We start from the raw sequence: 22771 nt of genomic DNA on the forward strand, positions 1-22771 counted from the left end.
CTTTCTTTTTTTTTTTTTATATACATTATATACATATTTTCTTTCTCTTCTTCTTTGTATTATTCTTTTTTTTTTAACTTATTTTGTTACTATATATACATATTTTTCTTTTATTTATTGAACAAAAAGTAACTTGTACTTATATATACTTATATTAACATGTCAGCTACTGCAGTACGGTATGTTATGATTATATAACATATAACAAATACTTAACTTTTTTTTTAATTATTTTATTTTGATTAGTGTCGCTTTACGAGTTCGTCCTCTTACACAAAAAGAACAATATTCCAGTTGTACAGAATGCATTACTTTTATACCAAATCAACCACAAATACTGATTGGAAAAGATCATTCTTTTACATATGATTATATATTCGATCCAAAATCATCACAAAAATCTATTTATGATTCATCTGTTGTACCTCTTGTTGAAAAGTTTGTTGATGGGTAAGTCAAATTACATATATATACATAATATTGACTATCCAATGAAATATATTTTTTATTTGTTGTTGTTATTTTTTTTTTTTTTTAGGTTCAATGCCACCATTCTTGCCTATGGGTAATATATACAATAATGAATTGTTTGTTTTGATTTTTGTGAACTAACTTCTCTCCTTACTTTTCCATGTTGTATCCAGTCAAACAGGTTCAGGTACAGTAAAAAAAAAAAAAAATACTTTCATTGGTATATACAATGCATCACTAACTTGCTCCATCATTTTCCCTTTTATAGGAAAGACATTTAGTATGGGAACTGCTCTTGATGGAAATTTACATTCTGAACAACAAGGTACTTTATATCAATTCATTGACAATTCACAACTAACTTCTTTTTTTTTTTTTATACAAGGTATTGTTCCAAGGTTCATCAGTGACTTATTTGAACGAATGGAATCCAAACATCAATCATCAGATGATTATCAAGTTTATGTATCCTTCTTAGAATTATATAACGAAGAATTTGTAGACTTATTAAATACTCAAGATACTTCAAATTTTGGCAACAATCGAAGGCGTTCCCAATCTGCCGGTTCCCTTCCAAATACTGCATGTGAAATATCTATACGTGAAGACATACAAGGCAATATATATTGGACTGGTGTTCGTGAAGAACCTTGCTCAGATCCTGATCAGTTACTTTCTCTATTGGCTCGTGGTTCCCTTTGTCGTACTACTGGTTCTACCGATATGAACGCTGTATCATCCCGCTCGCATGCTATCTTTTCTGTCATACTCAAACAACAATTGGATGATGATGATCAACCTGACCAACAAGTTCCCTCCAAAAAAACTATCATTAGCAAATTTCACTTTGTCGATTTGGCTGGATCTGAAAGGGTAAAACAAGAATCAAAAAAAAAAAAAAAATCCCCTGAATACTGACACATTCTCCTTTTTTTTTTTTAATAGTTGAAACGAACTAATGCTCAAGGTGACCGTGCACGTGAAGGTATTGCTATCAATTCTGGTTTACTTGCCCTTGGTAATGTCATCAGTGCACTCGGTGATGAATCTAGAAAATCTGCTCACGTGCCTTACCGTGATTCCAAATTGACTCGATTATTACAAGATTCCCTTGGTGGCAACTCTCAAACATTGATGATGGCTTGTGTCTCTCCTTCGGACTCTAATTTTCCTGAAACTCTTAGTACTCTCAAATATGCCAATCGTGCTCGCAATATCAAAAATAAGGTCTCTATTAATCAAGAATTTGCTGGTACATCCGTAGAGGTCAATCAACTTCGATCATTGGTGGGTCGACTTCGAATGGAACTCAATAATCTACGTAGTGGAAATATGGGTGGTATGAATTCTACATCTACTGGTACTGCTGATATTGGTGCCGTCCGTGCCTTACGTGATGAAGTCAATCGATTACGAGGTCGTATCCAACAAGTGTCTGATGAACTACGTGATACTGCTACCCAAAGGGATACTCTTTTGATTGAACGTGATTTAGGTCAATGGTCATCCAAGGATTGGCCTCGCCTCTGGGAAGAACTTGAACAACTTAGCAACAATCATCAAGATACCAACAAACAATCATCAATACCTTCTTCCATGGAAAAAAAGATGGATTCCTCTTTTGGTGATCATGCTAATCCTACAGCTGCAGTCCAGATGGTTGTTCAATATCAAAGAACCATTCAACAACTTCGCGATGAATTAAGTGATACACAAGATCGATTGGCATTTTTCGAATCAACTCAAGCTCCTATGATGCAAGCAATGGCTATGGCTTCTAACTTGACTCCTTCTGCCTCCCTCTTCTCCAATAATCAAAAACAAAATGGTCGTCAATCACCTTCCGCCATCCATCGTCTAGCACCACAAAAACAATCCTCTTATCGAAGTCGACGTGGAACAGCAAGACGACGTGTGGTACGTCACAGTGGTAGTGCTTCCAATCGTTCTCGTCGCTCAAAGGTACCTGCAACTCTCCATAGACGAGCATCCCCTAATCCTGAAAGCTTCAAAAGTGTAGTACAACAACAACAACAAAAAAAGACAGCTGGATCTGGTGATTCAACCACTCGGTTTCAAGCTCCATTACAACCCACCACTCTGGGTTTTGAAGATGACAATGAAGATATCGAACAATGGCTCAAGGATACCATTGGACCTCTCAGTAATGATACTACCTCCGATATACGTACTGAAGTTCGTGATTCCATTCAAAAAGCAAGATCCGAAATTGAAAAAGGCCTTAAGGTGCTGGAAGATATCAAGGTATACTATATTTAATATACTAAAAAAAAACCATTGTCAAATACACTGAATTTTTTTTTTTTTTTTTGTCTTTATAGCCACGTGAAAATGCTCAATTTGATTGCGATATCTTGAATGATGATGAATTATTTGAAAGATTGAAATCTGATGAAAGTAATCTTTACCTAGGTGATCTTGAACAAGAACTTACTGAAGGAATGGTATGTTGATTGTTCAAAAACAAACTTGTTTCCTTTTTTAAACTGACCATCACACTCTTTTTTTTTTTTTTTTTTTTTTAGTGGAATGATCAAAACTCAAGTTCTCAACTAACCAGTTCTTCAAATGATGATGATCTCAGTATTCGCCATAGCCGTTTATCATCTGTGGAAACTACCCTTAGTTCTGATAGTGCTGTGGATGACAAGGAAATGGAATCATTCTCCATCGACAACCCTCAGTTTGCCCGTATGATGGATCAAATTCAAGCAGATATTCGTGTTAAAGAAGAATTGGTGACTCAACTAGAAAAAAGCGAAGTCGAGTATGGTCAATTACGAAAACGATTCCAGACGAAGTTATATTCATTACATGAGGAAATCATCCATCTCAAACGTGAACGTGATTCGACATATGCAACATTACAACAGCAATTACAACAACAGCAACATCAACTTCAGCAACAAAATCGACGGTCAAGTCTTGGTGGCGCCAATAATAATAATAATAACAATGCTAGGGAACATCATCAACTCCATGAAGTTCGGCATGCTTATGAAGTCAAGATGAAGAATCTTTTGAATCAACTATCTGATCTTCGTCGAAAATATTCTCAAACCTCCAGTGCTATCCAATCCTCTCGAAATCAAAATGAAAGCATGCTCCGTGCTCTTCGTGTCAATGTGGAAAGTCTCAAGTTAGAAAAGCGACGGATGGTGAAACGAATGAAAGATGAAGCTGAACGTGTCAAAGAACAAATGATGGCCCATGAACGAGAAATTCAACAGCTTCGACGAAAGCAAACTCGTCATAATGAATGCAAGCATCGACTAGAACGTGAAACCAAGCAACTACAAAGACTTCTCCAAAAGCGTACTGATGAATCAACTGTCACCAACGAACGTCTCAAGCAGTTGGTCTACATCCTGAAGAAAGCTGTATGTGAAGGTGGTATTCTTGACGAAAAATTGATCACCAAGTGCTCTAGTTTTTTGAACCTTGGACATTTGGCAACATCCTCTTTATCACGACAACAACAACGACGATCAGGTTCAAATAATAAAAAGAAATCAAGCTACAGTAAGATTCCTTTGGAAGTACGTGCATCAAAGAAAAAACATCTTTTAGATCAAGCTCTTTTACAATTCATTCAAGGAAAGCAAGCAATTTTGGAAATGAAGCAACTGATGGTGAAACGAGATGCCCTTGCTGGTGAAAAATCTGAAATCATGTTAGAACGTGCTGATCTTCTTCAAGGAAATACTGAAGCGACGGAAACTTTAGATATTGCTGTACAACAATGCATGGATGAACGATTGGAAACGATTGATGCTGAAATCAATTATATCAACGCTCGCATTTATGGTCTACAAAATGATGCTGCCCATGGTTTACTCCAATATGATGATCCAGCTCATGGTGCTGATGCCGACGAAGATGATGATATGATGATGGCCTTGGAAGAACAATCAATGACAAGTAGTTTGGCTCAACGAATTGAAAAGCGAGTGACTTTTGCTGATGAAGTCATGGGACATACAACAACAACAACAACAACGAATGGCAAAAACTCAAAGACACAACAAGTAGACAACAATAGTGGTTGGCAAGATATTGATCAATTGGAAGAAAAATATTCTCTTCCTCCTGGCACCGATCCTGATACTGCACATGATATGGCTGTTCAACTCTTACAATCCTTAACTAGTGATGAATCCAACAAGATCATGGAAGCTTTGATTGATGATGTTGTATCCCTCCGGTTAGGTGAATATGGTCGACAAACAACAGTAAGGCAATTGGAAAAAACGGTACAAGATCTACGATGTACTCTATTTGTCATGCGAAAAGCTGCTAACACTAGTACGGCTGAAAATGAAAAGAAAATTCGAAAATTGGAACAAGTACGACGTCTCTCTGTATCAAGTTTAGGTGATGGTTCTGTTTCATCCGCCTCATCGGTAATCTTACCTCCAAGACGCATTAGTGTGACCGATCATCATTCGAATAGTGATGATAACGACTCAGCTATCGACCTACGTGTAGAAGATCAGCATTCTGGAACCATATTTGACAAGATTTACAATGATGGTATTCGTGGAGCCATTATGTCGCCTACTTGGAATGAATATCATAGTCGAGAAGGGAAAGATGATGATGACCTCAATTTGGAAACCACGAATCATCAACGCCACAACTCTAATGATAGTATGGACAGCCCTATATTGAAACCTACCGCAACAAGTACTACAACTACCACTACAACAACCAGCGCATCCAATACAGCCGATGGATCAAGCACAGCAGGACCTATGAGACCTTCGGTATCACCATTAACAAAACGACGTGATTCAATGTCATCACCTGAACAATTCCTCCAACAAATGCTGCAGACCAACATGATCAACAACAACAATGTAAAAGACAACACCCCACGTGGACCTGCCGAATTTGTACGTTATCACGCTGAACGTGAATCATCTACTTCGTCCATAAATAGTCGTCATCTACGCCGATCATCACTTCAATCTGACACGTTATCATGGTCATCACATGGTTCATCCCAACATCATCATCCTCCTCCTCCTCCTCAACAGCCACAACATTATCCTACTCCTCTTCAGTCCTATTTTCCTCAACAACAATCATTACAACAACAAACCCCAACTATGGCTTCATCCATCGCCAATCGACGTCGAGCTCATTCTTTACAACTGAATCAATATCCAACCAAAACTGGTAGAAGACGATCTTTATTGCGTGAATTGACTCTTGGTGTGAATATTCGTGAAGCTAACAGCCATGGTCCATCATCAGCAGATGTGATGACTGGTGGATGTCATCAACCATCACCATTGCAACAGCAGTTCCGGTTTTCTACAACCCCTGAAGAACAACAACGTCAACAACAACATCTACAACAACAGCAACAGCAACAACAATCACTTATTCCTGTACCAACTACTCAATTTTCCATACAACAACAATATCAACAACGACCTGCTTCTGCTTTTGCTATGGCACCAAGAAACAAATATCATCATGTATTGGAAGCACAAAAACCTCGATCTCAGACACCTACTGTAGGTGGTGGTATTTTTGATAGGCTGGCATCAACGCATACTCGAGCTTCACAAGCCAAACGATCCCCGTCTGTAACTGGTTATCGACACTCTTCTGGTAGTTTTGAAGAAATTCAACGACGTTGGGAATATGAACAATCTGTACAATAGGTAGTGATAGGAAAATTTTATAGTTTAGTCTTTCTTTTTTTTTTTTTTGTTTATTTACATTCTATACATTTATATTCTTTTGAAATAAAGTCCATCCTTCCATCATATCATCTATAATTTTATTTATGATTAGGTTAAAACAATCATAGGCGGCGACTTAATCCACAGCATGGAGAGATTGCGAGGATCAATCCAAGAAAAGAACTGCATGAATCTAGAGCATTTTTTCTTTCAAGTTCATAAATCAGCCAATGATACAAAGCGTTTTTATTTGAACATCATGTCAAGACGCATACTCAAGAACAAAATCTAGTGAATAAAGGAAAAAAAAATTGAAAACTAATACAAAATGAATAGAAAATAGTTCATTCTCTTCCATATTTATTTATTTTTTCTTTTTTTTTTAAAAAAAAAAGTCAGGACAAACAGATCATCAAAAAAGGAAAATAAAAAAAAAAGGCCCGTAGTCGTGGACTTCTCGACCAAATAAGGGGTCCATGGTTTCAATGAAACTCATCCAAAAAAAAAAGACGGCGAAAAAAAAAAAGTGAAACCTTCTCAGTTCAAAAAAGTTTGCCTTTTTCGTCTACTTTTCCTTTTGGTTATTTTTCATACAAACCTTAGTCATTCAACTTTTATCTTATTTAGGGTGATTTCTAATATCTTATATAGAAGATGAGAATGATAAGATGATCCATCAATGATAAATAATAGTAATGATGATATTGATGATTATAAAAAAAAAAAAAGGATGATCATAATGATGCATTATAAGGACAATGATAATAAAGGTTCGATGATAGGATTCCTTTTTGATGGATGTTTTTTCCCATGTTCCTCCACACGTGCCTGTATTTCACTTAAAAACAATCGAATACGGTTTGCTGGATTCAAGGTCGCATGGAAGTTTTTCAATATCCGATTGACATTTTCTTGCCTTGTCATTGTCTCTGTTCTAAAGAATTGTGTTTTGTGAGGTAATGCTCTCGTCACCTGCAAATATATATATTTTTCTCACAAATGATATTTTATTTCTTTCTTGATTATTTATCTTTCTTTATAGGATGATTCTTTTTTTTAAAAAAAAAAAGTAGAAATGATTATTTAAAAGAGTTGCATGCAAGTTGTAAGGGAAAAAAAAAAAAGGTAAAATAGACTAGTCTATCAATATGTAAAGTTTCTTCAAAGCAAGTGCTGGTCTCACCCCTGGGTTTGAAATTTTCTGTGTCACTAAGGAGGGGGGAAATTTATTTGGGCCCTGATGTCTCACCTAGAAGCTGTATATGAATTAGATCAATGAGACCCACCCTGTTTTTTTTTATTTTAGACCTTTTCTTCCCATTCTGTTTCTCTTTTTTTTTTTTTGTCTTTTCTTTTTCTTTTTCTTTTTTTGTTTTATTATTTTATTTTATTAAATCATCCACTTTATATTATATATTATATTAAATGCCTCCTAGAAAGAAATCAGTAGGACGACGATCTGAACCAAAATTATTTCGTTGTACAGGGTTTGGTGATTGTGATATGGTTTTTACAAGAAGTGAACATTTGGCTCGTCATGCTAGAAAACACACTGGTGAAGTAAGTTTTTTTTTTTTTTAAAAAAAAAAATCATCTACTTTTAAGAAACTTGCTCTTTTATTTATTTATTTCTTTTTTTTTTTTTTTGATCATGATCACTATAGAAACCGTTCAAATGTGTTGTACCAGGATGTGATAGAATGTTCAGTCGATTCGACAATATGATGCAGCATACTCAAACTCACAATCGAAGCAATAAAAAGAAATCATCCAAAGCTGGTGGTGTAGAAGATGGAAGGCATCGACGTAATTCAGCATCAGTGATCCATTTGAATCGGAGGGAAGACGAATATGGAACAGATTATGAAGAATATAAAAGGAATCGATCTCACAGCATTCAACATACATCATCACCATTAACTTCATCTGTACAACAACCAATGTATCAAACAAATTATCCTCCTCCTCCACAGTGGCAACCACGTTCACCTTCACCAGGGTATAATCAATCCATGATCGAAAGTCGTACGTTACCTCCTCCTCGAAGAATGTCATTCAGTCAATCATTTTATCCACCACCTTTATCCAAGTCACCTTCTTTACCTGATTCACCTGAAGAACCCATGTCTGCTACTTTCCGATCATCACCATATTATACAATGCCACCTACAACGCCTGGCATTTTTGACTATCCAACGCGCCGTCCATCTTACCGTCGTGGCTCTTTACAATCCGTGTCTACCACCACATCTACATCATCCACTTCATCGGCTTCATCAGATGCTGCGGCTGCTGCTGCAGTTCTTACTTGTCGTTCATCTGCTGCTGAAACTCCTGGTCGACGTCGTCGTCTTTCCGCGGCTGATTTACAAGCACCCATCTATAGTCTCCAAGAGGAAGAACAAGAAGTCCATCCTTTGACCAAAAGTCCACCGGCGGTAGTAGATATTACATCAGATGAATATGAAGCGTTACAAGGTTTTGGTAAATTCTCACAACAACAAGTCTTACCGGCCATCCAACCCAATCAAAATAATACTGATTCTCCAAGGTTATCTGCTCAAGTGGCTGCTTTTCGTCAAAAACGTATGCCTGTACAAGAATCCTTCCAACGACCGGTGAAAAATAATGCCATGTGAAAAATTTAATTTATTTATCTAGTTTTGTGTATATTTCCCCTCCCCTTAATCTATTATGTTTGTAATAAAAAATAAAAAAAAAAGAATAATAAATGACAAGTTAAAAAAAAATTTTTTTATTGTGATGACGATATATAAATGGATTACACTATCACTATATAAAAAATCCATATACTTCTCGCTTTTCAGTTGTCATTCCTTTGTTGCCATATCGGTTGCTGATGTCAGTTGCCTAGATTGTTGTAGTTTGTGATAGCGTAACTGAATATCACAGAAGGAATAGTCAAACATAGATATCTAACATACGGAGGGAAAAAAAAAAAAAAAGAACACAAGTATTCAGTTGTGTTGCATTTGAATTACTTTATATTTCTTTTTTTTTATTCAACCATCTATCTTTACTAGTACATCGAAGTCCAATAATGATATCTTTTGTTTTTTTTTCCAATCAGTAGTCCAATGTGTGACAGGATAGTGTGACCTATTGAACATATACACCCAAAGTTTAAAACAAAAAGTGAGAAAGAAAATCAGGCAAAAAAAGGAAAAAAAAAGGGCAACTTTTAAAAAAATCTGAATAGACTTAACTCACGAAAGCCAATCAAAAGAGGATGACGATGATAAATTTTATATATAAATAACCAATATATTTATGTCCTTGATCATTTATATTGTATACTCAAAAGTAATAGAATCATCCCGCAATTTATATGAATAGAACAAAAGGAAAACTGACGTTGTTTGAATCTCGGTGTGGTCGGCTTAACTTTTCCCGAGCAGAAAAAAAAAAGAAAAGAAGAGACAGGCAAGGGTGTATTTTTCCCTTTTTCTTTCCTTTTTCTTCTTTTTCTTTTTTGGAACCATTACTCATTTTCCCTCTTTCCTTCTTTTTTTCTTTTCCATCTTCCTACCATTATGACTTCATCAAAGTCACAGACATGTTGTCGATTCATTCCACTTAGTACTGGTAAGTGAAAATGATGTTATTGGTGGATAGTAAAAGAAGAAGGAAAAAAAAAGCTTAATTCTGTCTTTTTCTATATATACAATAGGTGTACTTATTATCACTATCTTCGGTATCGTAAGTGAATTCATTTTTTTTTTCCTTTATTTGAAGTATTTAATCAATTGTTCCCTCTTTTTTTTTTTTCTATGTTTTAGCTCAACAAATTATCTGGTTTTTATGGAATTATATCGTTCGATTTCTCGGATCCTGTAGCATTTGCTGTTTATATCTATTCTTTATTGGCAGTCTTGATTTGTGCTTATGGTCTTTATGGTTTACATACGGTAAATGAAATATATATATATATATATATATATATATAGAAATCATCCTCATTTATTCTCTTTTTTTTTTTCCTTTATATTGGTTTAGATGAACATTGATATAGTGCGTTGGTATACGATATTCTATTGGGTGGATTGTTTTATCAGTACAGCAACTACGATATGGTTTGCCACCAAATGGTATGCGTTTACCGACCATAGTTTACCTGAATTAGCCGATAATCCTATCAAACAGAAAGAACATGATGATGTATTCAGAATGGAAAGCATTGTCAGCATATGCTTATTGGTTGTACTACGATTGATCCATGTAAGTGATACCCAAAAAAGAAAAAGGCTAACTCACCCACACATTCTCTTTTTTTTTATCTCTCTTTATATAGTTTTACTTCGCCATTGTCATTACTAGTTATTATCGTTCTATGGGTCATCGTTATTCTAAGTTATCCATTGATCGTGATTTCGAATAGTTGTTTTCTTTTTTTTTTTAATATAGAATATTTAGTTTTTATTCATAGTATACCATTCTCGCCTTACAAAATACATCTTAATAAAATACATAATATACACCTGGATTCATTTCTAGAATAAATTTTTGATGTAGTAACACAAACCATCATGTGATTCTCCGCATGAGATGCTTTCAAGCGAAAAAAGAAAAAAAAAAGAAAAAAAACCATTCTATAAAGTATAGATGAGATACTGTAGATGAAAAGGGTAACAACAGTTCCCAAAAGTGATTTAGATGATGATAACTTTATCTGATTGAATATATTGTAGAAAAAAGTCGATGATAGAATATTTATTGATCAGGTACAAGTCTAACACCATTGATAAATGGGTATTTGGTCCACGTTGATAGTAAAAATGAATGGGGCTATGAACAGATTCCCTTTTTAAGCCACAGCCATCAAATCAGAGTGGGTAAAGGTGCCCTGATGCTACGTAGTGAGATTTAAAAAACAGATGGAAAGATGAAAATTTTTTTCCTTGGCCAATCAAGTTTACCCAATGGAAAAATTTATAAAGCGGCGCGTCCTTTTTTATTTTATTTTTTTCTTTACTCTTTTCTTTTTTTTCAAAACAACACATTTATATACATCATCATGTCTTACAAGGTTGCTGATATCTCTCTCGCTGCTTTCGGTCGTAAGGAAATCGAAATTGCGTAAGTAGGATTACAAAAAAGAAAAAAATATGTTCGAGGGAAAACTTTTTGTGTTTATGACAATTATAATATGTACCTGTCAAACAAAAGGGTTCTTGGTTTTTTTTTTTTTTTATACTAAATATTTCTTTATTATCATCTAGTGAATCCGAAATGCCTGGTTTGATGGCTATCCGTGAAAAGTATGGTCCTAGCCAACCTTTGAAGGGTGCTCGTATTGCTGGATGTTTGCACATGACCATCCAAACTGCTGTTTTGATTGAAACTCTTACTGCTCTTGGTGCTGAAGTCACTTGGTCTTCTTGCAACATGTAAGTTCATCTTGAAATTATGTTTTGGATCAAATAACTAAAAAAAAAAAATTCATTCTCTTATAGTTTCTCTACTCAAGATCATGCTGCTGCTGCTATTGCTGCCACTGGTGTTCCTGTTTATGCCTGGAAGGGTGAAACTGATGAAGGTATGTAATAGAGATGAGGATTAAATAATGAGATTTTTTTTTTATTGATGCTTAATTATTTTATTCTAATTAGAATTCGTCTGGTGTATCAAGCAAACCTTGTTCTTCCCTGATGGAAAGCCTTTGAACATGATTTTGGATGATGGTGGTGACTTGACCAACATTGTTCACGAAGAATACCCCGAATTGCTTGCTGGTATCAAGGGTCTCTCTGAAGAAACTACTACTGGTGTCCACAATTTGTACAAGATGATGAAGAATGGTACCTTGAAGTTGCCCTCTATCAATGTCAATGACTCTGTTACCAAGTCCAAGTTCGATAACCTTTACGGTTGCCGTGAATCCCTTGTTGATGGTATCAAGCGTGCTACTGATGTCATGATTGCCGGTAAGGTTTCCGTTGTCGCTGGTTACGGTGATGTCGGTAAGGGTTGTGCTGCTGCTCTCCGTGCTTTCGGTTCTCGTGTTCTTGTCACTGAAGTGGATCCCATCAACGCTCTCCAAGCTGCTATGGAAGGTTATGAAGTCACCACTATGGAAGAAGCCGTCAAGGAAGGTCAAATCTATGTCACCACCACTGGTTGTCGTGATATTATCACCGGTGCTCACTTTGAACAAATGAAGGATGATGCTATTGTGTGCAACATTGGTCATTTTGATATTGAAATCGATGTCGCTTGGATCAAGAACAACGCTGCCTCTGTTGTCAACATCAAGCCTCAAGTGGATCGTTTCCTTTTGAAGAATGGTCGTCACATTATCTTGCTTGCCGAAGGTCGTCTTGTCAACTTGGGTTGTGCTACTGGTCATCCTTCTTTCGTCATGTCCAACTCTTTCTCTAACCAAGTTTTGGCCCAAATTGATTTGTGGACTAATCCCGATAAGTGGACTGTTGGTGTTCATGTCTTGCCCAAGAAGTTGGATGAAGAAGTTGCCCGTGCTCACTTGGGTAAACTCGATGTCAAGCTCACTGAATTGTCTGCCGTCCAATCCGAGTACTTGTCTATCCCTGTTGAAGGTCCTTACAAGCCTGATCACTACCGTTACTAAATTTGGTCAGATCTTTTGATTCAAATCTTTCCATTCCTCTTTTTTTTTTTTTTGTAATATAGTAATCTTCATCTTTTGATATTTTGGATTTTTTTTTTTTTGTATCGACTTTTATGTTTCCCTCATACTATTTTATTTTATTTTATTTATCTTATCCCATCCCTCTCTCTTCTCTCCTCTTTTAGTATATCACTTCATTCTCTCTGTTTTTTTTTTTTTTTTTACTCCACATTTTTTCTTTTTTGAAAAGTGGGAATTTTCCTCCTTTTGTTATTCAAATTTATTTAATTCTATACGATGTTTCAACATGTTGTTTAGAGCAAAAAAGGAAAAGAAACAAATGTGTGTGTATATATTGGGAATGATGACTCTTTTTGATGAGAGTTGATACTAGAATACAAAACAAATGGATATTTTTACATTGAATATAAAACAATAAAAAAAACAAATCATTTCAACATGTACTCTCTTATTTTCTCTTTTTGAATGCTTTTTTTTTTAACATGTGTGAAAGTGAATCAATAAATATTTCTTTTATGAAATAGCAGTAATGAAAAGGTAGAAAAAAAACAAGTCTATTCAGGTCAACCTCCTGTTCTATTGTATGATAGTCAGAAAAAAAAAAAAAAAAAAAGAACCAAGTGTTTCTTAGAAGGATGGGAGTTCATATTACATATATGTGCGAACGTCTGAAGCCTCCTTTTTTTTTTAAAAAAAAATCAAAGGTTAGGACCCTTTTGCTCTTACTGCCTTACACCGTATTTAGTATAAAAAGATATGTGATATGAATCATCACCTACCTCGCATGAAAAGAATAAAAAAAGAAAAAGATCGATTGTTGTATTACTTTTTTTTTTTTATTAAACACTAAAACAGAAGTAATAGATTTAACATTCCTTTGAGGATATTAAAATGGTCAAAAAGATTATATTAGATAAAATCATCCCGCAAAGTTGAAATCAGTTATAATTCATTTTTATTTCCCATCATTGCCTCTTTTGGTCATCACCAGAAAAAAGAAGGTGAGGGAGTCATCTTACATAATGAGTATCATCTAAATTTCCTTTGTTATTTTATTATCATCATCTTCGTCAAGAACGACGCTGATCTCCCTCTCTTTATGGTAGTTAAACAGGAGATACCAATATATTTTAGGAGTTCTGTAAAAAAAAAAAAAAAAAAGACCACAGATTTATATCAACAAAGGAGAATTGAACCTTTTTTTCTCCCTTCCTAATGGATTACCCCTGAAACTGTTTATTAGGTGTGGATGATACAAGTTATGAGAGTATATGAGTGTTTTCTTTAGTAGCTCTAATCGCTGATCAATAAACACACTCATCAGTTTATATATTACTGTTGCCCAAATCCACATGTGGATGTTCTCCTAAGATTTTTTTTTAGATTCATTTATAAAAAAAAAAAAAATACAATAAAGATAATATAATCCTTTTTCTTTTTTTTCTTTCTTTTTCTTTCTTTTTCTTATTTTATACCATTATTCATTTCTTGAAATACACCAAGGTGTAACCTTTTTTTTCCACCCAATACATTCCTTTATATTTTTTTTTTTTTTTTTTTTTACAACCCAATACATTCCTTTTACCGTATTCCAATATACATTTTCCAATTCATCTTTTATTTTGTAAATCAAAACAATGAAGGTAAACTATAAACTATACTATCTATATAATCCTAATCCGATTTCATTCAGTCATCATATCTAGGCATTACTACCATATGTCTTCTTTTCGTTACATCAGTTGTTGCTGAGATGGATTATTTTTTGTCACCCGGTCCAAATGCTTCATACAAAGTTGGTGATACTATTTCGTTTCTAGTCGAAGATATGCCTGACGAAGATGATCAAAATGTTGTGGCTAGACTTCATAAAAAAGCAGATGGAAGGTTAGTTGATTTCTCCCTTTTTTTTTTTTTTTTTTTTGTCATTTTCCTCCTTTTTTTTCGTTCCCTAAACAAACTTTTTTTTTTGTTGTTGTTATTTACCTATAGTGTCGTCAAAGATATCCAAACATGGAGTAGTCAAAATGTCGATGAAAGTGGTGAAGAATTCCCATTCGATTGGTTGGTGGATGTAACTGAAGCTGGTGAATATTATGTTGAGATCAGTGTTGGTAACAATATAGATGACATCACACAAAGTTATCCATTCACCATTGAATCTGATGATGAAGCCAGTAATACTGAAGACAAAAACGCTGATGATACCGGTTCCGAACAAGCACCTAGTGAAGAATCATACCAGGAAAAACCAAATAAGCCTGAAGAGGAAGAGCCTACAGAAAAGCCTGAATCATCAGAAAAGCCTGAATCATCAGAAAAGCCTGAATCATCATCATCTAACGACAAAGCAGACAAAAACAAAAAAAAGAAGTTGAGTCTTCACAACACACATTCCAAAGTTGCCCATATTTCATCCCATAATGATATCGACACTGTATCCGAACCATCATCCGCACCCAAAGTTCCCCAACAGGCATATTCTGAAAAGAAATTATCTGATGATGACACCGCTAACAAGAAGTTACCTGCTGTTGATACCGTGAAAGCCGTAGCTGATTCTGTGACATCCAAATTGCCGCTTGGTCAACAAAAAGAAGAAGAAGAACCTTTGATGCCAGAAACAAGTTCATCTGCCAATATGAAAGAATTGATGGCTGCTGATAATATCGCCGTTGAAGAAGAAAAGAAATGGATTGCCCAACAACAACAACAACAACAAAAGGACTCCGTCAAACCATCCAAGGCTGCTGATACACCATCTAAAGCCAAGGTTGCCGATAAACCATCCAAAGCCAAGGTTGCTGATAAACCATCCAAAGCCAAGGTTGCTGATACATCTGCCAAACAAAAGAGTGTCACTAATGACAAAAAAAAAGAATCAGCACCTACTACCAAACATCAAAAAACCGTCAAATTACCTAGTAGCAAAACAGTAGCTGATGATTGGAAATCCAAGGCAAAAGAATACAAAGATAAGATCAAAGCCCAAGCCAAGTCGGTAGTCGATGATACAAAGAAGCAACAACAACAGGAAATCGAACGTCAAAAACTGAGCTTGCAAGAACAAGAAGCATTGGATGATAAGGCGACTAAAAGTATCAAGGCTAGTCAAACTAAGAATGCTGAATCATCTGTCAAGTCCAAGAAAGTCACCAAGCAAAAACGTGAAGCCTATCGACAAGTATTAAGAAACCGTGCCAAGTTTGCTAAACCAGGTCTACAATAGAGTTAGTGAATTTTGTTAGTTTCCTTTTTTTTTTTTTCTGTTTCTCTGTGTGTTTGTTTCTATTTGTTTGTTTGATAGATAATCTTCTTATACTATTTATTCCCATTCCAATCCTTTCTTTTTTTTTTATTATTATTTTATTTTACTTACCTAGTATTATATGAATACCACTTTTCTCTTTTTTTGGCTCTTCATTCTTCAATACAAGAACTAAAAAAAAAGTCAGGATCTTGATAAACACGTGTGTTTTTCATCTTGTTTCTTGATCAATAAACTATTTATAAAATTAATTTTTTTAATCATATAAGAATGAATAATTTTTCATTTGTGTTTACTTACCATGGAGAAGGAAGTATAAAGAAAATAGAAAGAAAAGAAAAAAAATAAATTCAATTCTAAAGAAAAAGGTCCATCGGTATTTTAATCCAATTTTGGACGCAAAGATCAGTGAATACTTTTGTCTTTATGCCTATATAATTAGTATACTGTATTAATCTGTTGAAGGTCAGAAGGGTAAACCAGGAGGACTCCGCTTAATCCCATGAATAAAAAATAGAAGAGAAAAAAAAAATACAAATTTTCCCCTTCAACATTCTCTTCTTTTTTTTTTTTTTTCTTTTTCTTTTTTTTTTTATTTTGACATCATACCATAATTATGATAATCAAACGATTACTTGGACTATATCAAAAGAGTTATGATCGACGACCACTTTTGACGTTATGTTGCACCAACGGTACTCTTGGCATCATAGGTGACGGCTTGGCTCAACGGATTAATTATAAAGATAGCAAGACGCATACTGCCATTCATAATCAATTGCCGCCCAATTTGCAAAATGATGATCTCCCACCACCATCTCCTTCTTTTCACTTGGATTTTGCTCGTAATGCTCGATTTGCTCTTTATAATTTTTCTGTGGCTCCTTTGGCAGGTTCTTGGTATATGTTTCTAGATCGTTTCTTTCCTCTTCCTAATACTACTTCAGTGACTCAACAAAAATCGATCAAACAATCAGCTGGTTTGATAGCACTCAAACGCATGGTAAAATATATATAATTAGTTGTTTTCCTTTTTTTTTATTTTATTTTTTTATTTTTATTTTTATATATAGGCAATGGATCAATCATTATTTGCACCGGCAGGATTAATCTTATTTTTTACTACTATGGGTATAGCAGAAACAGGGACATTAGAAGGAGCCAAAGATAAACTCAAGGATGCATTCTTACCAGCATTGATCACCAATTATAAAATATGGCCACTGGTACAATGGATTAACTTCAATTTCATGCCCCTTCCTTTCCGTTTACCTTTTGTCAGTAGTCTTGGTATTCTATGGAACATCTATCTCAGTTGGCTTAATAATGCTTCCAAACATCATCAAGAAGAAATCCATCACCCTCATCATCATGTTGATTCTTCATAATAGGTACCTATTTTTAGTATTAGATATAGAATATATAGATGTCTTTGATTTTGAAATAAAATTAAAAAAAAAAATTGTAACACATAGTTTTGATATGGATGATTCATCCCAACCGCATGAATCGGAGCTTCTTTTTATCTCTCTCTACCTATCATTCCTTTTTACTTGATTTCAAAATAAACCACTTACAATCAATTATCGTTATTACTACTAGAAAAGCTTGACCTCACATGACGATGATGATGACAACAAAGAAAAAAAATTCACTTGTCAAAAAAAAATACGAGTAAAAAAAAAAAAAAAAAAAAAGATATAGTTCATCTAACTTTATGGATTCTTTGTGTGTGGGAATATTTGTAAAATAAAGATGCAAGAATTATGTCAAAATGGGAAACCCAATCCAGTGTAAAGGGTTTTGGGTTGCACCAACCCACGTTCTGGGGGGAGAACTAAAAAAAAAAAAAAAAAATATTCTATTTGAGCCACCGATTGCCGTCATGATTGCCTAGAACCTAATACTCAGCAAAACAAAACAAAAAAAAACACTTTTGATAAGGATGATTGTATTATTTTATTTTAATGAATGATGATGAGTGATAAAAGTACTACATAGATAATAAAAACTAATTAACAAACTAAACAACTAGATATCATCATGAAGATAAAGCTTCATTAAACCATTGATCTAATCTATTATAGCAATGGCACCGTCGTAATCCGCCTCCATTTGATTGACTTGTTTCTTTTTGTTGTAATAAATTGGAGAGAAGGGAGTTCTTTTTGCCATTAACAAAGGTATCATTATCTTGTTCTTCCTCCAGTGATGGATCAGATGATACACTACTTGAATAACAAGATGAATCCATATCATCGTCATATAGAGAGCTGACTTCATCATCCTCATGATCGATATAAAACTTGGATCGTTTGATCATGCATGTTGACGTTGAAGTAGGAGGTTCTGGTAATGATTTGGGAGATGTCACTTTACAAGTATCGATGATATCATGCTGTTGAGAGAAAGAAGGTAATGAGCGCGTTCGAGTTAATGTTGAACCGTTGGTATAATCATTATCAATGTTGGTATAAGGTTGTTGTTGTTCTGTTGATGATGATAAGATAATGGCGGTCTCTGTATCCAATCTTTTCCGAATCATGACTTCCCGATACCATAATCGCCAAGACATATTTTCAAGTCGAAATCCATCACGTAAATTTCTTTTACATTTGGTAAAGGCTATCATCGTTCATGAAATAAATAAAAATAAAAATAAAAAAAATAAAAAATAAAAAATAAAAAAAAAAAAGAGGGAAAATGAGTTTTTATATATGTTATTGTTTATTGTTTTTTGTTTATTATTATTATTTTATTTTGTACATACCTGCCCATAACGATGACAATTGATCGGTGTTTTTACAAGAAAAGATATTATTCTTTTCATGTAATCCCATAAAAAACAATTGCATGTCAATAACAGAGCTAGACATGGTGAAAGAAGGAATTAAAACAAGAAAAAAAAAAAGAAAGAAAGAAACAAGGAAGGTAAGAAAAAGAAGTTCCCCTTTTTTTTTTCTATTTCTACATCCGCCGAAAAACATTGGGGTGCCCCAAAAAAGGGCTTTTTTTTTTTTTTTTGCTACTACTTGACCACTCATCCGTCTCTTTTAATAATTGACTTGATCATCATTTGATTAAATATATAAAGATAGTTTTTTATTGAATAATAATAAAAATGACATATAATTCTAAAATCAAAATACATACGACTGTTATAACTATACTAGGTAATAACATGACGTTCCATTTCGCAAATTGAAAGTATCCTAAATTCAAGATACCTTTGGTTCTCAATATATGTTCAAACCTATAGGAATATAGATATATATATATATATATATATAAAATAATTGACTCAGTGATTATTTTTTTTTTCAACCCTCTGTCCCTCTTTTCATCATTTGTCATAACATCATCATAACCAATAAAATATCAAACTTACATGATACCAGCTAAACTTCCAACTAACGTCAAACATGCGCCAAGATTACTACCAGCAATCAATCCAAAAAGTATTGCATTCTTCACAATAGGGGACTGTTCCATCTGATTTGTAAATTGTTCCTGTTCAATGATCCGTGTCAATAAAATCGTCGCAGGTAGATTGTTGAGAAGTTGACATAAAATAACGGTCACTATCATCATTCCCACCACCGCCACCATGTAATGTTTGGTCAAGCCCACCAATAATCCGGCAAATGTTCCGGTCCAGCCAACTTGAGATAAAATTTCAACAAGAACAAACATGCCCAAACTGAACGGAAGGATTGTCCACGGCAACCGTCGCCATACCGTTATTGTTACTGATCTTGATTGTTGATGCAGCCACCATAGTTGCATGATTCGAATCTTGTCTTTCCACCTTGACGATATATACTCTTGCTTCTTCATCATACTATCATCATCATCGTTATCATATTCTATGGACTTTTCTTCTTGTTGATTATTTGTACCATCTCCATCCGTTTTCTTGCTACGTATGATCGAAAGTTCATGATCCAATTCACTTGTTGTCAAAACAGTATCCCGATTCACCGTAGAAAGAGACACCATACGATCAGATGAGAAGGATGATCTTGTTGCAGGAGTCGGTATTCTATGCCGGACGTCGTACCATAGATCTCTAAGAAGAGCTATTCCGCCAAAAGGAAGTGTTACCATCCATACTTCTACACCAGACACAAATGATGTACCAATCAACGTCAACAAACAAATCACGAGTAACGCAATACCAAAATATGCCCCAAATCGATCAATCAAGAAAGAAGTAGGATCAATCTCTTCATCTGGAGCAGGAACCTCTTTCGGTAAATAACGTTGATGTCGAAATACAATCCGTAACATAAGGTAAGCCATCATCAGTCCACCTATAGTAGGAAGAAGCATCCATGCCGAATATTGGATAAAACTAATGTTGTACGCCGTAGATACCACTACATTGGTTGGATTCCCAATAAACAAAGCCATTGATGCTGTTATAAGAAATAAAAAAAAAAAGTAGATCAGTAAAAAAAAAAAAAAAAAAAATTCAACTTTTATTACCTATATTGGCAGATATGAATTCACTCATCATGAAAGCAATAGGAAGAATACCAGAGACGCGAGTAAAATAAGCCAAGAATGCTGTACCAGTGAGAATGACCACATCGTTGCTAGTTAAACCACTCATCACACTTGTCAAGATGAAGAAGAGTGTAAAGGCAAGATGACCTCGACTTCCAGCACGTTTAGCTACCCAGAAAGCAAGGAATTGAAAAATACCAGTCATATCTAGAGATACACATATATAGGCCAGAGAGTAAAACAAGATGAGAATCGAATATGGTTGAATTCCTAATGAGCCAATAAGTCCAATCTTGATAGTTGTTATATCCGTTGCTTGACATAGTAATAGAATAAGTACAGCCAAGGGAGGAGCAGTCGCCAAGTTTAGATAAAGATACCAACGTTTTGTTGTTGAAGTTTGTCGTTTTCCAAGTGGTATTTTCACAGGACGTATCACAAATACTATGGCCAATAAAAAGAATGTTAAAGTTACCCAAGAATAAGCATCAAGATTTGTTGATTTGACGCCAGAATCCATTGAATAAAATTCATAGTAAAACTCATGAGAAAGTAAAAAGAAAAAGATTTTTTTTTTTTAATGTGCCTTTTCGTTACCAAAAAAAAAAAAAAAAAAAAAAAAAAAAAAGGCGGTAGTTAAAATGAATTAACTTGCCGCGGTCTCGGGTTGGGGTGTCAAGCTCAATTGGCCATTTTACTTTGATTTGTAGAATCGTTCTCTTTCCCTCACGGTAAATATCATTACAATGTAAAGAACACGGTAGTATATATATATAAAAGCGAATCTGGAATGATCAATCAATTCTATTCATCCAAGGATGTGATAGATGGATAAAAATAGGGAAATATTGAATGGGTGGATGGATGGATGGATGAGATTGGGTCTTTATAGGTTCGTACCTCAATTCAGAAACCAAGTACTGATTCTCTTTTTTTTTTTTTTATTTTTTTTTCTTCTATATATATATATATATATCATTACAACTTTCACTATCAACGACAACGAACAATTATAACTACTACGATTATCTACATTATATAGACCATGGTTTTGAAGCACAACAATCAATTGCCCAACCAACATTTCCGTAAGCAATGGCAACGCCGTGTCAAGACTTGGTTTGACCAAGCTGGTCGCAAGAAGGCCCGTAGAGTTGCTCGTGTCCAAAAGGCTACTCGTGTTGCTCCTCGTCCTGTTGATGGTCTTCTCCGTCCTGCTGTTCGTTGCCCTACTCTTCGTTACAACATGAAGTTACGATCTGGTCGTGGTTTCACTCTCGAAGAAATCAAGGTAATCTATTTTAATAAATTGTCTATTAATACATATACTCATATTTTAAAATAATATATTATAGGAAGCTGGCCTTACTGCCAAGTATGCTCGTACCGTTGGTATTGCTGTTGATCACCGTCGCCGTAACCGATCCCAAGAATCTCTTGAATTGAACGTTCAACGCTTGAAGGCTTACCAAGCTAAGCTTATCATCTTCCCTCGTAAGGCTGGTAGCCCCAAGAAGGGTGATTCTGAAGTAAATAAAAAAAAAAAGGAATAAGAGTGAAGGATGATTGTGTATTAATTTTTTTTCTTTTTTTTTTGAAATGATTAGGCTGCTGAAGTTGCTTCTGCTGTCCAATTCAAGGGTGCTCTCTTCCCCGTTCAACAAGTTGCTGCTGCTCCTGAAGCTCGTGCCATCACTGCTGAAGAAAAGGCTGGTAATGCTTACATGAAGCTCCGTTATGCTCGTTCCGAAAAGCGTACTCTTGGTGCTCGTGAAAAGCGTGCTCGTGACAAGGCTGAAGAAGAAGCTAACAAGGTAAAGTGATATAAAATAGATAGGCATTCTTTTTTTTTTTTTTTAATGAATCATTTTGGATACTAACTCCTTTTTTTTTTTTTTCTATTTAATAGAAGAAATAAATGGATCTCCATTCCCTCCATCTCTGTCTGTCTCTTTCTCTCTTTTGGCTAGTTTTAGAACGTTTTACATGTCGTTTATTTATATATTTTGGATAGCTATCAATAAACTTCATCTCTCTCTCTCTCCTTCTTTTTAATTATTTTATGATCTTCAACTGTTTGATTTAGAATTGTCGCGTTTTTATTTAGAAAAGTCTTATTAATACGGTTTGGAATTGAACTTGGATCAAAGATGAATGAATGGATGATAATCAGGATGA

At 34.7% G+C, this 22771-nt stretch overlaps 9 protein-coding genes across 9 annotated transcripts; 7 read left to right on the forward strand and 2 right to left on the reverse strand.

Moving 5' to 3' along the window:
• Positions 1-18: 18 nt before the first annotated feature.
• On the forward strand, positions 19-6485 carry BX664DRAFT_357800 (uncharacterized protein). The gene is made up of 9 exons (XM_051547986.1): positions 19-179; positions 247-450; positions 539-565; positions 645-658; positions 740-796; positions 857-1344; positions 1417-2736; positions 2814-2936; positions 3018-6485. Exons 1-9 carry the CDS (start codon positions 160-162, stop codon positions 6165-6167), a joined length of 5403 nt encoding a protein of 1800 aa, XP_051401795.1. The 5' UTR covers positions 19-159; the 3' UTR covers positions 6168-6485.
• A 1128-nt stretch (positions 6486-7613) lies between these two features.
• Positions 7614-8827, forward strand: BX664DRAFT_295036 (uncharacterized protein; the record flags this gene model as incomplete). The annotated part of the gene is made up of 3 exons (XM_051542130.1): positions 7614-7748; positions 7853-7970; positions 8049-8827. The coding sequence occupies 3 exons, from the start codon at positions 7614-7616 to the stop codon at positions 8825-8827; spliced, it is 1032 nt and encodes a 343-aa protein (XP_051401796.1).
• Positions 8828-9662: 835 nt separating this feature from the next.
• On the forward strand, positions 9663-10661 carry BX664DRAFT_329484 (Inositolphosphorylceramide synthase subunit Kei1-domain-containing protein). Its single transcript, XM_051544794.1, has 5 exons — positions 9663-9794; positions 9880-9908; positions 9989-10117; positions 10206-10427; positions 10501-10661. The coding sequence occupies exons 1-5, from the start codon at positions 9743-9745 to the stop codon at positions 10585-10587; spliced, it is 519 nt and encodes a 172-aa protein (XP_051401797.1). The 5' UTR covers positions 9663-9742; the 3' UTR covers positions 10588-10661.
• A 535-nt stretch (positions 10662-11196) lies between these two features.
• Positions 11197-12896, forward strand: BX664DRAFT_278257 (adenosylhomocysteinase). Its single transcript, XM_051541399.1, has 4 exons — positions 11197-11285; positions 11429-11596; positions 11663-11745; positions 11819-12896. Exons 1-4 carry the CDS (start codon positions 11224-11226, stop codon positions 12793-12795), a joined length of 1290 nt encoding a protein of 429 aa, XP_051401798.1. The 5' UTR covers positions 11197-11223; the 3' UTR covers positions 12796-12896.
• A 1472-nt stretch (positions 12897-14368) lies between these two features.
• BX664DRAFT_384794 (uncharacterized protein) lies at positions 14369-16218 on the forward strand. The gene is made up of 2 exons (XM_051549205.1): positions 14369-14703; positions 14809-16218. The coding sequence occupies exons 1-2, from the start codon at positions 14570-14572 to the stop codon at positions 16043-16045; spliced, it is 1371 nt and encodes a 456-aa protein (XP_051401799.1). The 5' UTR covers positions 14369-14569; the 3' UTR covers positions 16046-16218.
• Positions 16219-16520: 302 nt separating this feature from the next.
• BX664DRAFT_295041 (uncharacterized protein) lies at positions 16521-17508 on the forward strand. The gene is made up of 3 exons (XM_051542131.1): positions 16521-16577; positions 16694-17087; positions 17158-17508. The coding sequence occupies exons 2-3, from the start codon at positions 16701-16703 to the stop codon at positions 17470-17472; spliced, it is 702 nt and encodes a 233-aa protein (XP_051401800.1). The 5' UTR covers positions 16521-16577; positions 16694-16700; the 3' UTR covers positions 17473-17508.
• Positions 17509-18024: 516 nt separating this feature from the next.
• BX664DRAFT_329493 (uncharacterized protein) lies at positions 18025-19000 on the reverse strand. Its single transcript, XM_051544795.1, has 2 exons — positions 18855-19000; positions 18025-18709 (listed from the first exon to the last, which is right to left on the reverse strand). The coding sequence occupies exons 1-2, from the start codon at positions 18958-18960 to the stop codon at positions 18126-18128; spliced, it is 690 nt and encodes a 229-aa protein (XP_051401801.1). The 5' UTR covers positions 18961-19000; the 3' UTR covers positions 18025-18125.
• Positions 19001-19154: 154 nt separating this feature from the next.
• BX664DRAFT_329494 (arsenical pump membrane protein-domain-containing protein) lies at positions 19155-21129 on the reverse strand. Its single transcript, XM_051544796.1, has 3 exons — positions 20573-21129; positions 19473-20502; positions 19155-19337 (listed from the first exon to the last, which is right to left on the reverse strand). Exons 1-3 carry the CDS (start codon positions 21111-21113, stop codon positions 19187-19189), a joined length of 1722 nt encoding a protein of 573 aa, XP_051401802.1. The 5' UTR covers positions 21114-21129; the 3' UTR covers positions 19155-19186.
• A 509-nt stretch (positions 21130-21638) lies between these two features.
• Positions 21639-22511, forward strand: BX664DRAFT_348576 (ribosomal protein L13e; the record flags this gene model as incomplete). The annotated part of the gene is made up of 4 exons (XM_051547575.1): positions 21639-21884; positions 21949-22122; positions 22201-22407; positions 22503-22511. 4 exons carry the CDS (start codon positions 21639-21641, stop codon positions 22509-22511), a joined length of 636 nt encoding a protein of 211 aa, XP_051401803.1.
• Positions 22512-22771: the final 260 nt, after the last annotated feature.

The sequence above is a fragment of the Halteromyces radiatus genome, assembly GCF_025201355.1.
Source record: "Halteromyces radiatus strain CBS 162.75 chromosome Unknown BX664scaffold_3, whole genome shotgun sequence".
Classification (NCBI taxonomy): Eukaryota; Fungi; Mucoromycota; class Mucoromycetes; order Mucorales; family Cunninghamellaceae; genus Halteromyces; species Halteromyces radiatus.